General features: G+C 63.3%; 1 protein-coding gene across 4 annotated transcripts in view; it reads right to left on the bottom strand.

Moving 5' to 3' along the window:
• The window catches only part of CACNA1S (calcium voltage-gated channel subunit alpha1 S), a 58,741-nt gene that overhangs the window by 36,683 nt on the left and 6,232 nt on the right, over positions 1-15,826 (bottom strand). For all 4 annotated transcript variants that reach the window (XM_059061392.2, XM_067027376.1, XM_067027385.1 and 1 more), the window contains exons 3-9: positions 7,145-7,284; positions 4,989-5,131; positions 4,700-4,852; positions 2,930-3,135; positions 1,537-1,640; positions 586-731; positions 75-156 (exon numbers count right to left, since the gene is read on the bottom strand). In XM_059061392.2, the coding sequence (XP_058917375.1) occupies positions 75-156; positions 586-731; positions 1,537-1,640; positions 2,930-3,135; positions 4,700-4,852; positions 4,989-5,131; positions 7,145-7,284 (974 nt within the window). The remainder of the gene's footprint in view (positions 1-74; positions 157-585; positions 732-1,536; positions 1,641-2,929; positions 3,136-4,699; positions 4,853-4,988; positions 5,132-7,144; positions 7,285-15,826) is intronic.

The following is a 15,826-nucleotide window of genomic DNA, read 5'->3' as shown; positions in this document are numbered from 1 at the left end:
GAGGCGACCGGGGTCTAACTACGTGTCTCGGGCAGCTGCGGGCTGGGAGGACCCGCAGCTGGGCAGATACTCACATAAACTGGATGGCTTTGTTCAAGCCTGCGATTTCATACAGGCTCCCCGTGTCGGAGCCACCTTCATCCAAAGCCAGCTTCCCTGGGGACAGACAGGTACTGGTGGCCAGGCTTCCGGGCCCCTCTGGGCCGGACACACCTGGAAAGGGCCCGCTGACCGGGGACGCCTGTGACGGCACCCCTGGGTGGGCCTGGAGCCCCCCCTCTGCGCTTTCCTGGGCCCTAGAGAGCCCGCATCGGCGGGGAGGGCGGGTCACCGAGGGGCAGCGCGGCACCCTGGTACTTTGTGCTCTGGGAGGGCTCAGGGCACCCCAGGCCGCCTCCGTCGCAAGGTGTCAGGCTCGCCCTCTAGGGGCTGGGGTGGTGATGCCGTTCCTGCCCTATGGGCCCCCTGGGGCTGCAGCGGGGCGGGGGGGGGGGGGGTCGGGTGTGGAGGTGCCGCTGTGGGAGCTGACCGCGAGGGCAGCGCCGTGGGGGTGGGGGGCTGCCGACCTCGGCCTGTGGCTCCAACCTTCTCTCAGGTCGTCCACATCCATGACCTCGCCCTGCGTGATCCAGCTCAGGTAGCCCCGGAGGTCCTCATCTAGCTGCTGCTTCTCCCGCAGCTTCTGGAAGGTTCCCCTGGACTTGGCCTTCTCCCGCTCCTTGGTGAATTCCCTGCGGTGGAGCAGGGCGGGGGGAGGAAGACGCAGTGGGAAGGATGGAGCTTCCTGGGCCGAGGGAGCCCGTTCTGCGCTGGACGTGCCCCCCCCACTCCTATCCTAGCCCGTGGACCCCCTGAATTCTATGTCCAGAGCGCCTGGAGGGGAGCTCCTGCGGTGGGTGATGGCAAGGCACCACGGGGCCGATGGCCACCTCCGGGCTGCCCGCCGTAGCTGGGTGGAGCTGTCACAGAGAAATAATGACCATGAGCGCTTAGCACTTCTGATGTGCTGGCCTCCATTCTAAGTACTTGATAGGTATTAACTCGTTTAATCCTCCCAACAGCCCTGTGAAACAGGCACTGAAATTATTCCTATGTGACAGATGTGGCTCATGAGGCACAGAGAGGTTAGGTGATTAGCCAAAGGTCACACAGCCACCAAGCAGTAGCGCAAGGGTTTAAACTTGGGCCTCTTGCTCCAGAGTCTGGGTGCTTAGCCTGAAGGCCATGCTCAGTGCCGAGCTTCAGCCCAAGCACCTCCAGGGACAGGAGGCTGGGGTCTCGGGGCTTCACGCGGACAGAAGGAAGCGAGGATGGGAGAAGGCTCGAGGAGAAGGGAGAGAGGTGAGGACTGGAGGGGCTCCTGCCTGCGTCTGTTCTCTTCCTGGCTAACAGGGAGCGTGCTCCTGGCTAAAGGGGACCCAGGCATGAGCAGGGGTTCTAAGCCACCTCTCCCTGCCCACATCCTCCCCTCCCCGCCCTCCCCCTCCTTCTCCGCGCCCTCCTTCCTCCCCTCTCTGCCAGCTCTGAGCCCCTTACCCGCTCAGGACACCCAGCACCAAGTTGAGGATGAAGAAGGAGCCCAGCAGGATGAGGGTGACAAAGTAGATCCAGGGCCACTCGTTCCCGATGGCGTCGTTGACCTGGCGCAGACGCAGGTGTGAGCCCCGTCCCCGACGTGAGGGCCTAGGCCCCCTTGTCAAGCTGGCCCACGCACCGCTCCCGACCCCGGGGGCAAGGACGGAGGCCATCTGGGCCCAGAGAGGAAGCCTTTTCTAGCCCGAGGACCTGGGACTGGGCCTTGCTGATGGCTCCCTGGCCGGCGGGACTGGCCCCTGCCTCCCCCCAGCCCCCGGGCTCCCTGCCTGGCCCTGTCATGCCGGCCACCTCCAGTCGGCCTCTTTACAACCGAGATTTCTCACGGTGGAAGAAGCGCTAAAAAGCCTTGGCCTGCGCTTGGCCGGCTCCTTCAGGAAGCACGTCTGTGACCCCGGACGAGGCGCCAGCGTCTCTGAGCGTCGTTCCGCCTGCCTCCTGAGCTGATGACGTGAGCTCGCTCCTCACAGGCTGCTCACGGGCGAAACGACACGCGTGGCCGTCCTTTGAAACGTTTAATGATTGGCTCCCATAATCCGAGTGCACGAGAGCGACTCACACTAATCCTTTATGTTTGCAAAGCATTTGACGGGTTTACAATCGTCCCCCATAGGCAGTGTGACCCCGCGGCTGAGCTCCGGGGTTGGAGCCGGAAGGTTAGAGGTCAGTTCTTGGCCGCGTCGCTCACTAGTCCAACAGCAGCCAAGTTACCGAACGTCTCTGAGCCTCGGTTTCCTTATCCGGAAAATGGGATCAATGCCTCCCATTGTTGGAGGATCAAAAAAGAAATGCAACCTAACTCCTGTAATACCAGACAAGTAACCTTCTCCAACAAGGGAACTTCTACAGCACTAGGTGCCCGCATGGTGGCAATTCAGTTAATGCCCCCACTAACCATCATAACCACCCTATGATGGAGCTCGTATTTTTATTTTATAGACGAGGAACCTGATATCCAATCATATTTTTATGGGAAAGCAATCTTGCCCAGCAGCAAGAAGAGAGCCTCAAAGGGCCCCTCCTTCCTCAGGAGATCTGAGATTCCAGGCCATCAGGAGCAAGTCACTCACAGCCAGGCTTAGGGACAAGTTAGGAGATGAGACCAGAGGCGGCCGAGCTCCTGGTTTCCATCCCTCACCTGCTCTTGGGGCTGCGGACACAGGTGGTACCTCGGCCTCCCCCAAGGGTGCTAGGACACACACCTGAGGCCCCGAAGGGCTCCCCGGGGAGGGGCAAGGAGAAGCAGCAGACCCTCGGCCCGGGGCTGGCAGGCCCCCCCCGGCTCCCGGCGAGCCTGTGGTGGGGAGACAGCCGGCGGGCTCGGGCCCAGACCCACCCAGTAGAGGACGTCGGTCCAGCCCTCCATGGTGATGCACTGGTACACGGTGAGCATGGAGAAGCCGAAGTTGTCGAAGTGGGTGATGCCGTGGTTGGGGCCTGGCCAGCCGCCCCGGCACTCGCTGCCGTTGATGGTGCAGGGGCGCCCTGAGCCCGTCCGCGCACAGGGCGACGGCTTCTCGTTCTCCACCGTGGCCACGACGTCTGTGGACGGGCAGGGGCGGTAAGGGGGCAGCAGGGTGGGGGTTCAACGTCAGTTTAAAGTCGGGGAGGCGGCCTTGCTGGGAGAGTGGTGCAGACCAGGGGGGGCTGGGCCGAGGGCACGGATACGGATACGGCTACGGCTGCGGCTACACGGATACGGACAGGGATACAGGCGTCTGCAGGCAGGAGCTCGGGCCCAGGGCCTCACTGGCGGCGCGGCTTCTATGGACTACAGCCGATGAAGCAGATGTGACGTATCGTTTGTACCCACAGAGCTTTGTAAGAGGAGGCGGCAGCCCGCTGGGGCGGAGGTGTGGGCCGGGCCTCACGCTCCGGCTTGAGAGCTCTGTCTGGGATACAGAAGTGGGGACGTGCCCCGGTGCTGGGATGCGCTGGACAGACATCCAGACTGGGGGTGGGTCTGCTCTTAGGGCGCGTCCCCAGCAGGCCTTATTAGCATCCAGGGAGCCCCTGAACGGTGCTCTTATTGTCTCTAAAGCCTGCAATTTGGATGACATCTGGGTCCCCTTTTACCCTGGGTAGGTTTGGTCTCCTTTTGTGTTCAGAGAGGATCTATTACTGTTCTTTTTAAAACGAATTAATAAATTAGTACTATGACATTTTTCTCGGTTTTCATTCCTAACACCATACTCATCAACAGAGAAAATCTATATAAACAAATACTCTTTGGGGGCTTCCCTGGTGGCGCAGTGGTTGGGAGTCCGCCTGCCGATGCAGGGGACACGGGTTCGTGCCCCAGTCCGGGAGGATCCCACGTGCCGCGGAGCGGCTGGGCCCGTGAGCCGTGGCCGCTGCACCTGCGCGTCCGGAGCCTGTGCTCCGCAACGGGAGAGGCCGCAGCAGCGAGAGGCCCACATACCGCAAAAAAACCAAACCTCTTTGGGACCCTCAATAATTTTGAAGAGTGCAAAGGGGTCCTTTTTTTTTTAATTAAAAAAAATTTTTTTGGCCACACGGCACGCAGGATCTTAGTTCCCTGTCCAGGGATTGAACCCACGCCCTCGGCAATAAAAATGTGGGGTCTTAACCACTGGACCACCAGGGAAATCCGCCAAAGGGGTCCCGAGAGCAAGCAGTTTGAGAGATGCTGGCTTAGAAGGTGTAGCTCAAGTTCATCCAGGCCCCAAGGTAGCTTATCTCTGACCACGGGCCATCCGGCCTTCGGGTGCTTTCTGAGTCCCATTCAGACCCCACCCTGTGGGCCCTGGTCTAAAGCTAAGACTCCAGCTACAAAGCAAGTACAGACAGAAACTCGGGCTGATCTTGAGCCTTCATCTCAATCCACAAGTGGCCAGAAAGCCCGCTGACACCAGCCTCATCTGGGGCAGCAGTGCTTCAGAGCAAGAACCTGACCGCTCACTCCCCTCACCCCCTGACCCCCGCAGACTGTTTCCCCCCCCAGTCTCCCTTGTCCAGGAGAAGCCTATCCCAAGGTCAGCGGATGGGGAAGCAACGACCCAGTCCTGGGGCTTCTCCACGGCTGGGTGAACCCCCTCTCGAGATGTGCCCAGACCTTGGCGACACCCCGGCCCGGGAAGCTCACCCGTCCCGATGAAGTAGCACGTCTTGTGCATCTTGCCCTTGAAGAGCTCCAGCCCGATGATGGCGTAGATGATGACCATGAAAAGCACCAGCAGGGCGATGTGGAACAGGGGCAGCATGGCCTTGACGATGGAGTTGAGGACCACCTGCAGGCCTGCGGGGTGTGAGGCAGGGGGAGAGGGAGGACTTAGCCCCCCCCTTGGTCTCCTGGCCCTCCCTCGGAGCCTCTGGGACCCCGAGGTAGGAGGGGGCGCAGAACTGGGGCGATGGGGAGGGGGTCTGCCACCCACTGGGCACCCCGGACACCAGCCGGAGAGGCCTGAGCACGCGGAAGGCCCTCAGAGCCTTGACGTCCAGGCCCGCGCCTTTGCTGCTCATCGGGGCTGTGTTGCTCTGGATGACGTTGACCTGCTCCAGAATCACGGTGAAGACCCTGAGGCGGACAAGAGGGAGAGAAGACGGCCCAGTGGTCGGCCAGGCCTCTGCCCCAGGGGTCAGGGGTCAGGGGCCCCGTGTGCCATCCACGCTCAAGGTACCGGCGGAAAGGCTGCGGGGAGGCGGGAAGGTGCAGTTAGTCTATCAGCCGCTAGCTCTGGTTTGGTGGCGCCCGCCTGGGGGATTTTAGAAAAATCCCTGAGGTCACGTTCAGGCTCAGTAAGAAGAGTGTTGGGTCCATTTGTGATGGCCACGCTGGGCCCTGAAGGGGGCTGAGATGCTGGTGCGGCGGGAGGCTACGGTCAGGCGGGGGGCTGAGCACACCCCGCGATGGGTGCCCGCGGTCGGTCGGAGGAGAGAGCCCGGAGCTGGCTCTCCCCCGGGCTCTCCCTCACTGCATTTCTGACAAAGCCCCTTTATGGTCCTTCCTGCTCTCAATTTACTCAGATTGCCATTATCCTTTGAGGTCTCTCTCAAGTCCTTCTTTATGAATCCTCTGTTGACATCTGGACGCCCCTGGGCCGCGCCGCGCGTGAAACAACGCGTGCTCTGCACAGACGCGTGGCCTCCAGCCCGGCAGTCCGTCAAGGGCAGAAGCTGCTTCACAGAATTCTCTTTTCCCTGTCGTGCCTAAAGCAGCACCGGGCAATTAGTAGATAAGCAATGTAATTTTTATTGAGTGGAAGGGCAGCCTAGTGGTTAAGAGAGCAGCCTCTGGAGCAAGAGTGCCTTGGTTTAAATCCTGGCACTGCCACTGGCTGGCTGTGTGACTCTGGGTGGGTTGCTTGACTTCTCTGCGCCTCACCTTCCTTAAATGGAGAAAATAAGAGGATTGTTGGGATAATCAAGTGAGATGGTACATGGAAAGCACATAGTAACTGCATGGTCAACGCTGCTGTTATAATTAGGTCGTGGCCACCAAATCTTATGTTACAGGCTCAGCCACGCTCCCCACACTCCAAATTCCCATGTTGAATCCCTAGCTTTTGGGGCCTCAGAATGCGGCAGTATTTGCAGATAGGACCTTTCAAGCGGTGATTCAGTGAAAACGAGGCTGTTCAGGAGGTCCCTAATTCTATCTGACTGATGTCCTTGGAAGAAGAGGGAACGTGGGCACACACACCAAGGGTGCGTGTGGATGGAGGAAAGGCCACATGGGGACACAGCGAGAAGGTGGCCGTCAGCAAGCCAAGGAGGGAGGCCTCAGGAGAATCCAGACCTGGCCACACCTTGATCTTGGACTTCCAGCCTCCAGGACAGTCAGAAAACACATTTTTGTGGTCTCCGGCCCGCAGTGTGGCATCTTGTTATGGCAGCCCAAGCGGGCTCATACGGGCTATGAAACGTCTGTTCTCATGGACCCAGATAACAGGTGCTCAGCACAGGTCCATGGGATAAATGAATAGATGGTAATAAAGCATGAGAAATGTATGAACGTCCAGAAACTGCTGGGCACTGGAGCCACTGACACGTTTCCTGTTTTGTGTGAAGAGAATAAGGAGGGAATTCCGTGGCAGCACAGTGGTTAAGAATCCGCCTGCCAATTCAAGGGACACGGGTTCAAGCCCTGGTCCAGAAGATCCCACATGCCGCGGAGCAGCTAAGCCCGTGCGCCACAGCTACTGAGCCTGCGCTCTAGAGCCCACGAGCCACAACTACTGAGCCCACATGCCACAACTACTGAAGCCCGTGCGCCTAGAGCCCGTGCTCCACAACAAAAGAAGCCACCGCAATGAGAAGCCCGCGCACCGCAACGAAGAGTAGCCCCCGCTCGCCGCAACTAGAGAAAAGCCTGCGTGCAGCAACGAAGACCCAACGCAGCCATAAATAAATAAATAAATAAATTTATTTTTAAAAAAAGAGAGAGAGAGAGAATAAGGAGACTGGCGGTGCCTGGCTGGGGAGGGTGCGACCCGTGGGCGCCCCCGCTGCCCCCGGCCCACACTCCTGCACTGCTGCACCTGCATCCGGGCCCCCGCTGAGCTCAACCCCACCCCCAGGCCTCACTCACCCCAGGAAGACGATGGTGAAGTCCAGTACGTTCCAGCCGCTGCGCAGGTAGGCATCCTGGTGGAACAGGAAGCCGTAGGCGATGATCTTCATGGCGGCCTCGATGGAGAAGATGATGAGGAAGAAGTACTCCAGCTTCTCCTGCGGGGCGAGGCAGTCACTCCACGGCCCCCCACCTCGGCGCCCAGCTCCCGCCGCTCTGCCGCCAGCTCCCTCCCTCGGCGGCTGGCCCCTCCCCCGGCGGCTGGCCCCTCCCTTGGCGGCTGGCCCCTCCCCCGGCGGCTGGCCCCTCCCTCGGCGGCTGGCCCCTCCCCCGGGGGCCTCTTCCATCTCGTGCTCCTCCTCCCACTTTGCCTTCTTAGCTGATCCCTAGCTGAAAACGCCGCTTTTATTAACATCGGGTTCATTTCCTAGCTTACTCACTACAGTATAGACTTCTCGAGGTGTGGGGAGTTTTGCTATTTTTTTTTTTAATGACTTCATTTCTCAGGCCTAGAACTGGACGAATAAATGAACGGTCAGGGCAGCCCCCAGACAGAAGGCCCCCAGATGGCCCCGTTTGGGCGGCTTTCTCCTCCCGCATCCTGAGGACTCACGGTAGGGCGCGGGGGGCAGTCCTCGGGACTCCAGCTGGGCCTCCTGGCTGGTCAGGGGCTTACGTGTCTCATGCACTTTTCTGTAACCCCCGGCCCACCCCAGCTGCCCACACCCGCTGCGGCCTGCGGGCAGCCGCTCAAAGGGCACGCGCGCCATCACGCCGGGTGGGGGTCGGGGGTCGCTGCGCCTGGACGAGGCCCCACAGGCCGGAGGCCAAGGGCTTCGGCTTAGCGCCCCCTGCAGAAGGCCTTGCCCACTCCTCTAGGCCCTCCCCTGTAGGCCGGCTCTCTCAGCCCTCCATCCTGGCCCGGTCACCCTGCCCTGTCCTCTGGGCCCAGGAGAGAGCTATTTCTGGAGAAGCAGGTCACTCTGTCAGAGCTCCAGGCTGACGCCGCTGTCCTTGCAGCCATCCCAGCCAGGCTGGCGGCTTCTGAGAGCTCTGCCCACGCGCCCTCACCAGCGACACTCCCCCCACCAAGCCCGCCCCGCCCCGGCCCGGGCTGCGGCCCTGCAGGACCACAGGAGCACGCAGAAAGAACTGGACCACCGTCCTCTGGACCTCACAACCCAAGCCCGTGTCACCGTCAGTCACCCACGCCCACCCCAGAAAGCCCGCCACCACCGGGCCAGCACACTGCGGAGCCATCACTGTGCTGGGGCCACCCCGCTAGTGACCTGGAAGAGAATTTACTTTAGCTCCCGAGTGGGTAGATGTGGAAAGCAGGGGAAGAGGTCGCCAACGGCTCATTGCTATGGATCTGGTCCCAGAACCCTCCCAACTTCGTATTCAGAGCGTTTTCCTGAAAGCAAGATCTCCCTTTGTATGTTGGGGGGAAACTGAGGCATATACGGGTTAAGCCTGCTTTCCTTAACCTGGACCCTAATTCCTTCCCCCAGCTTGTAATTCCAAAGCTTCCTCCTTCCTCCAGAAAACAGTAAGGTAGGGTTAGCATGCAAAGCAGCACCGTTCCATTCAAGGGCCTGTGTAGGGCCGCCGGTGGGAATTGGGGCAATCACTCCGCGGAGAGGCCCTGCCAAGGGCGTCCGGGCGGCCCCTGCGAGGGGGTGGGTGCAGCATGGCCACGGCAGGGCTGAGGGGGGCGGGGGTCCATTCCCCCGCAGGGCGGGCTGCCCGGGAGGCAGACACAGCATTGGGAGCGAGACGGGAGGAGTAGGGTACAGCTGAGTCAGTGTTTAAATGCCCAAGTGGCTGCCACCCCGGGGGCAAGGCAGAAACGGGCTTGAGGGGAGGGAAAACAGGGCCCAAAATAGTCGCCGAGCTCACAGGCCGGGCGGCCGGCCACGTACCCGGGAGGGCCGCCCGCAGCTGCCCCCGCCTGTCCTGCTGCCGCCTGGCTCCCAGGCAGCTTGTCGAGGGCCCTGGGGTCCCGCAGGTTCCGCGGCCCGAAAGCTCCCCCGGGCCCGACCCTGGAGCACCTGGAATCAGAGCCCCCTGCGAGGGAGCCCTGCGTGCGCCCCCCATGCCCCCGCCCCGGAGAGGCAGGAGGGCGTGTTCCTTCCTGTGCCACAGAAGCTGTGCCACCGCTGTCACCTTGCGTGGCCCCCAAGCCCCTCCGGCCCGGGCTCTTTCCCTGGATGGCGCGGGCGGCGCTGTCTGTCTGTCCGAGAGTCACGTCATCAGCCTTCCCCCCCCGGCCCCCCTCCCATCCCCGCCTCCTTAGGCTCCCCCTCCGGCGGGCGGAGAGAAGCAGGCCGTTTCTGGCATAGGCGTTCTCTGGGCAGCTCAGTCTCCTCGTCTGTAAAACAGAGCTGACAGCGCTGCCTGCCAGAGTCAGGGAGGACGGGAGACCGGTGGGCCCCTCGCCGCGCTCAGGGGCTGACGGCCTGCCCGCCCCGCCCCGCACCGCGGAGCTGCCCTCCCAGGTCCTGCCTGGGCGCGGCTCGCGGGCCTGGGCTCCGGCCGGCCCGCCTCTAACCCAGCCAGGCGCTCCCTGCCCCAGCTCCTCCGAGGGGTCTCCGTCTTGACCAACGGCACCGAGCTGCTCAGTGGCGACACCCGGGCCCTTTCCGGACCCCTCCCCTTGCTCTGCCCCCAGGGACCTCCGCCAACCCAGCCCAGGCCTTTCTGCACTCTGCACCGGCCGGCCTGTCCCCCAGACTTGCACGGCCTGTGTCCCCACGCCTCCCCGGCCTGCACGAGCCCTGACGGCCCACGTGCGATGCCCCGGCCGGGGCGCCCGTGTGCCCAGGTCCGCCCCCAGCAGACCTCCCATCTGCCCAGGCCCCTCTGAGCCCCCAGGGCGAGCTCGTCCTGTGTGTCCCGCGGCGCCCGTACCACTGTGCTGCTCTCCACGCCCCTCCGCCCAGCTGCGGCCCCCCGAGACCATGAGCGGGGCCCCTGCTTTCTCTGCCGCAGGACAAGAAGAGGTGACCTTCCCCCGGCGGCGATGGGAGTTGGCCGGGGGCACCCGCGGGCAGCTTCCCTGAGTCTCTGCTGGTGGCGGCTAAGGGGAGGCTTGTGGCGGGACGCCCCCGCCCACCAGGCAGTTCTGAGGCTCAGCCCGGGCACGGCTCCCCTCCCAGCCCCGAAGAGCTCCGGGGCTCAGGGCTTTCGGCCTTGCCCTTCCCTCCCAGAGAGCCCCCCGGCTGCTGTCTTCTTTCTTGAGGACCCCAGCTCCGAGGCTGCCACTGAGGCCCTCCGGACCCCTCCTCCCCGCCCCGAGCTGTCTCCTTCCCCTGCTCGGGTTCTTTGTCAGCAGCCGTCACTGCTTGCCGTGCTGTTTCCCTCCTTCCTTTGACTGTCCCCCCCGACCCGAATGTACAGTCCAGAGCCTTTGCTGTGACGCCGGCCACGTGGGTGTCTGATGTGTCAGTGTCCCTGGCGCTGGTCCTCTCTCGTCACCCTGGGACGAGCGACGTAGAGGCTCTAAGAAGCAGCACTTGGGGGCTTCCGTGGTGGCGCAGTGGTTGAGAGTCCGCCTGCCGATGCAGGGGACGCGGGTTCGTGCCCCGGTCCGGGAGGATCCCACATGCCGCGGAGCGGCTGGGCCCGTGAGCCATGGCCGCTGAGCCTGCGCGTCCGGAGCCTGTGCCCCGCAACGGGAGATGCCACGGCGGTGAGAGGCCCGCGTACCACAAGAAAAAAAAAAAAAGAAGAAGCAGCACTTGGGAACCGTCAGAGCGGCGTGCCACGACCTCCAAGCACGCGGGTGCATCACAGACGGCACAGGCTGTGACTGAGCCCCGCGTGGGAGGACAGCTGGCCAGCCCGCGGCTGGACGACACTGAACAGCGACAAGCTGGCCTCTCCTCACAGGTCGTCCGCGGGGCTCTGCTCTGGGGCACACGGCACTGCCTGGCACACAGTAGGTGCTCCAGAAATGTTTGCTGAATGAATACACCACGGAAAGTTTAACCTCAGCCACCACATACCTCCAAGGCAGGCGCGGCCTTGCGATCTCTGTTCCTGAGAAGGGACGCGAGACCCCAGGCTCTGGCTCCAGAGCAGGGAAGACATGCCTGCCCCCCGGCCCCCCGGCCCCCTGACCTCGAGCGAGGACCATAAGCCTGTCTGTCTCTGAGGCAAGGGCTCCGATACCTGCCCCCTAGAAGGAAGGACCTTAATTACCAGACGTCCCTCCACAGACAGGCCTCTCCCTGGGCCCCTGGGGCCACGCTAGGCCGGTGGTGGGCCTGGTACATGACCCTGACCCGCAGGCCTTGCGCCTGCTTCTGGGGGCGCTGGAGCCAGACCCTCCCAAAGTCCTGGGCTGAAAACAGCAGGGCTCAGGCTGCATCCCCCCCTCCTCTCACTGCCTCTGTTTTCAGGCTGCGTCCCCCCCTCTGCAAGGGTCAGCCACCCTGGCCCGACCGCTCACCCGCCCCGGCGGGCCCCGCGCTCTGTGCAGAGGGGGTGGGAGTGGGCCGGTCTCCCCCCGGGGGCCCTGCTTGGCCTCAGTCTCCCTGTGGGACTGCAGGGGGGCCGCACTGCTGCTCCAGGCACTTGGGCTTGCCCAACGGCTGGCCCGGGCCCCAGCCTCCCAGCCCCCGGTAGCCCCTCGGAGGGCTCTGGGGTCTGCGGGGTCCACAGAAAGACCCTAACAGGCTGGCCGGGGCAGGGCTGCAGAGTAGCCAGGCAGCTGTGGCCACAGGTCCTGGGAGGGCGGCCGACCCATCCCAGGGCCGAGGCTCCTTGCTTAGGGTCAAGGCACTGTGACCTGTTAGGACACAAATCTTACTGGGGGGGTGGGGGAGGGGGAGGGGAGCGGCATTGCACTCTGTTTGTTAGCTCTTTAAGGCACGTCTGCTTCAAACCCACCCAAGGTGGGCTTGGCTGAGGGACAGGGAGCTGGTGCTTGTAGGGGTGGGGCCCGTGGAGGTCCTCACAGCCGGTGCCCGGAGCAGGCTGGCGGCGCTGCTGCTCTGAGCTGCTTTCACAGGTCAGTGACTGTTTCCCTCCTGCAGGCATCCCCTGTCTCGCCCCTTAAGCGGACGCTGGGCCCTGTGCTTCGGGAGAGGTTTGGAGGCGGGTCCCGGGTGGTGGTTTCGAGGCCCGACCCTGGTGTGGGAGGCATGGTGGAGGCGTCTCCCCAGCAAAACAGAGACTCACCCCAGGGTTTGGAGGTTCAAGGGTGGATCGACCTTGGGTCTGCTTCCTCATAGCACCCTGAAGACGTGGCTGTGGCTGGGTCTGGGAGAGGGCCCTGCGGACCCCCGAGAAAGCAGTGTCCAGGCTTTGCCAAGGACTCCTGCTTCCTGAACTTCCTGAACGTGGAGACAGCGGACGGTGGCCTGGGGAACCGTACGGCCAGAACAACAAGGCCGCAGCCCGGCTGGACGAGGCCCTACAGCCCCTGCTTCTTGGTGCTGCCTGAGACCCGGGGCTGGGGCAGCAGCATGTGAGTGGAGAAGAGCCCTGACTGAAGTTCTCTCCACCCCAGAGGGATGTGGGCTCAGGACCCAGACAAAGCTGGTTTCTAGGAATAAAGCTGGTACCTCTTGGGCACCCCGTGGTGGGCTGAGCTTCACCCCTGCCCCGCCGCTTTTCCCTCCTGCGGCTGAGGGAGGCGGGGCTGGGGGGGGAGTGGGGCTCCAGCCCCCCCCCGCCCCGCCTCGGCCACCAGCGTCTCGGGGAAGCCGGCCCGGCGCCCACAGGCGTCCCGGGCCCGGGCATCTGTCTGCGTGGCCACCTGAGCCTCCAGCTCTGGAAAATGGCCTGTTGGAGTGGGAGAAGTGGCTATACTTGTCCCGGTGAACTCTCCCTCGGAGGGATGTGGTCGGAGCGGGCTTCTCCACCCCCCTGCCTCCCGCCTCTCTTCCCGCAGGGGGACCAGCTCCCAGGGGCCCGGGCGGGTCAGGCGTGCGGGGCAGTCCAGGCAAGGGAGCCCGCGGAGCTGAGGGTCACAGAGGGGGGGAGACCGTTCGCCTGGGGTGGGGTGGTGACGGCGGAGGGGGGAAAGCGGGGAGCCCGCCTGGGAGAGGGTGGGAGATGGTACTGTCTCGGGCCGTCGTGGTGACAACAGCTCCGGGTCATTAAGCTTGTGTGCCGGGCCCTGTTCTAGCCACGCACACACGGCTCATCCTCACAGGGACCCTGCAGGGGGGCACGCTTACCCCCCTTTAGCAGATGAGGAAACTGAACCACAGAGAGGTTAAGTAATCTCTCCGGGATCGCTTCTGAGTGGCAGGGCCATCATGTGACCCCAGGGTACGTGGCCTCAACCTCGCCGTGCTGGGAGGGGGAGAAAGGGCACCCAGGGACCCCTGGAGGGGCTCATCGGATCCTGTCCCTCGCCCCCCAGGCCTGGGCTCAGAGGGGCTTGGCGGTGGGCCAGGAGCACCATGAGGGCAGAGAGGGGACAGAACGGCCACCTACTCGGCCATCCCCGTGTGCCTGCCAGACGCTCGTCTCCGTGACAGCCCTGGGAGGGCGGCCCCTGCTCACCCAGGCACGGAGGAGGGCGCTGGGGCTCACGGCCTGCAGGAAGCTGCCACCGAAGTCAGCCAGAGGCGCTGTGGCTGCCTGAAGGCCCGTGCTTTGCCAGGGCCCCCGCGAGGCCGGCCGGCTCGGGCCAAGCGCTCAGGGCCTCTCTGAAGGCTTGGTTCGTCTGCCCACGCGGTGCCCGGGGCGAGGGGTGCGGGTGGGGGTGGGGGACTCTGAGCCCCCTCGGTGGGAGGGGCCAGGCTCCGAGCGGGGCCTAAAAGCCAGACTTTCCCGTCATTTTGCCAGACGCTTGTCCGGTGGCCCCGGCTTGGACGCCTGTGCCCTGCAAGTCCAGGGTCTCTGACGGGCCAGGCCAGAGCTGGGCTCCTTCCTAGGGGAGGTGGAGTGGGCTGTGGCCTCAGCAGGCACATTCCGGATCCTAAAAAAAGACAGCGCCCTGGATGCCAGAGGCTTAGACGGCGGCAACCGGAGCCCCAGGAATGTGCAGGGGCTGCGGTCTGAGGGCAGGCGGTCTTGGGAGGGAGGGAGGGAGGGAGGGAGGCCCCGGAGGGAACTCGGAAATCAGGCACCCTGTCCTTGTTGGAACCTTTGCTAACAGGTCGGACCAAGGAGTCTTCCGCTGTCTAGGGCGGGTTTCTCAGCCTCAGCACACCCTGTATTTGGGGTAGACAGCTCTTTGTTGGCTGGAGCGGGCTGTCCCGTGAGTTGCGGGGGCGGGGGGAGGTGGAGCAGCACCCCAGCCTCTGCCCTCTAGATGCGGCGGCGCTCGGGACACAGGCTCCTCCCCAGGTTCCAGGCCCCCCCACCTACCCCTCCCCCGCCCCGCCCTGGAAACCACTGATCTGGGGGCTGTACCATTGTTCTGAGTCTCAGGATTCTGTCAGTGGAGACGCAAATGCAATGGTTTCTGCCTGATGGAAACCGTCATCCCATGGACACACTTTCACTGCCTGTAGCTAGCTCTGTATGCCACCCGGCAGGCGATCTCACTTTTTCTCCAACAGCATAGATTCCTGTTTCTCAAATTCTCCGTGAGCCAACTCTACCCTCCTCCTTGTTCTCTCACACGTTGAATTAACCTCTGACATGCGTTCCTTCTATGTTTTAATCCGTTTTTGCTTTTAGTTTGTGGGCGAAATGATAGATAGAGCATTTCTAGCCTGTCCCGAGAACCGGTAACTCTGGTCACTGCTGCTGTTTTTCCACGTGGGTCCCCTCAGTCTGGCCCGGGCTGGAATGGAGACCCCCAAAGGTTTCCTTTAATTAATTCAGTCAGGGGGTCCCCCAGGAGCAGGTGGCCCTGGGTGCCGGTCTCAGCCTCCACCTCCCTGCCCTTCGCTGGCCCCGGGGCAGCTCAGGGTCTACTCCAGCCTCCTGCTTCCCTGACGCGCGGCGCCCCTTCGCGACCGGTGTCCCCAGCCTCCGCTCGGCTGGCAGAAGCCCGGCACAGCCGCGTAACCACTGGTCCCGCAGGCCTACAGCAGCCGCTTTGCGGGGCAAGCAGGGGTGCGGCTGGACCTCAGCAGCCGTCCTGGCCTGGATGGGCAGCGCCTCCACAGTCAGGAGAAAGTGGGGTCTCACGCACGGAGGGGCCGGGACCTGCTGTCCTGGGACCCGCCCCCCCCCAGGCCGCTCCCCAGGGAAGCAGAGACCACTCCCCCTCGCGTCCCCTTCTGATGTCCAGGGAGCCACACCCAGTGCCCCACCGAGGGTACAGGTCTGCCCGCGGAGTCCACTGGGCGTGCGCTGCGCCTCAGTTCAGTCATGTGTAAAAGTGAGAAATGTAATAGTGCTGCCTCGTGAGGCCGTGGTGGGCATGCAGGGGGGTGATGCACTGAGAGCCTCCGAGCAGCGCCTGGCACGGGGCAGGTGCGCGACGGCTGAGGATGAAGATGATGGTGATTGGCTGGAGGATGGGCCGGGGGCGGGGTCAGGACAGCCGTTCAGATGAGGTGGGTGTTGGAAGGAGAGGACAAGGGTTAAAGAGATTGGGGACAGATGGTGGGTGGGGTGAAGGAGAATGTTTTGTCTGAAATAACCCTCCGGCCATAGCTGCTAGGGATTATACCCCGTGACTCTGGAACGACCCGGGGTCTACGTGACCAGGGGCTCTGTGGCTGCGGCGCCCGCGCCGAGGCACTGCGAGCCCCGCAGGATAAACATTCCTTATGTCGATAGACA

This window comes from Kogia breviceps, chromosome 1 (genome assembly GCF_026419965.1).
Source record: "Kogia breviceps isolate mKogBre1 chromosome 1, mKogBre1 haplotype 1, whole genome shotgun sequence".
Classification (NCBI taxonomy): Eukaryota; Metazoa; Chordata; class Mammalia; order Artiodactyla; family Physeteridae; genus Kogia; species Kogia breviceps.
This window is presented reverse-complemented; position numbering and strand designations above follow the sequence as displayed.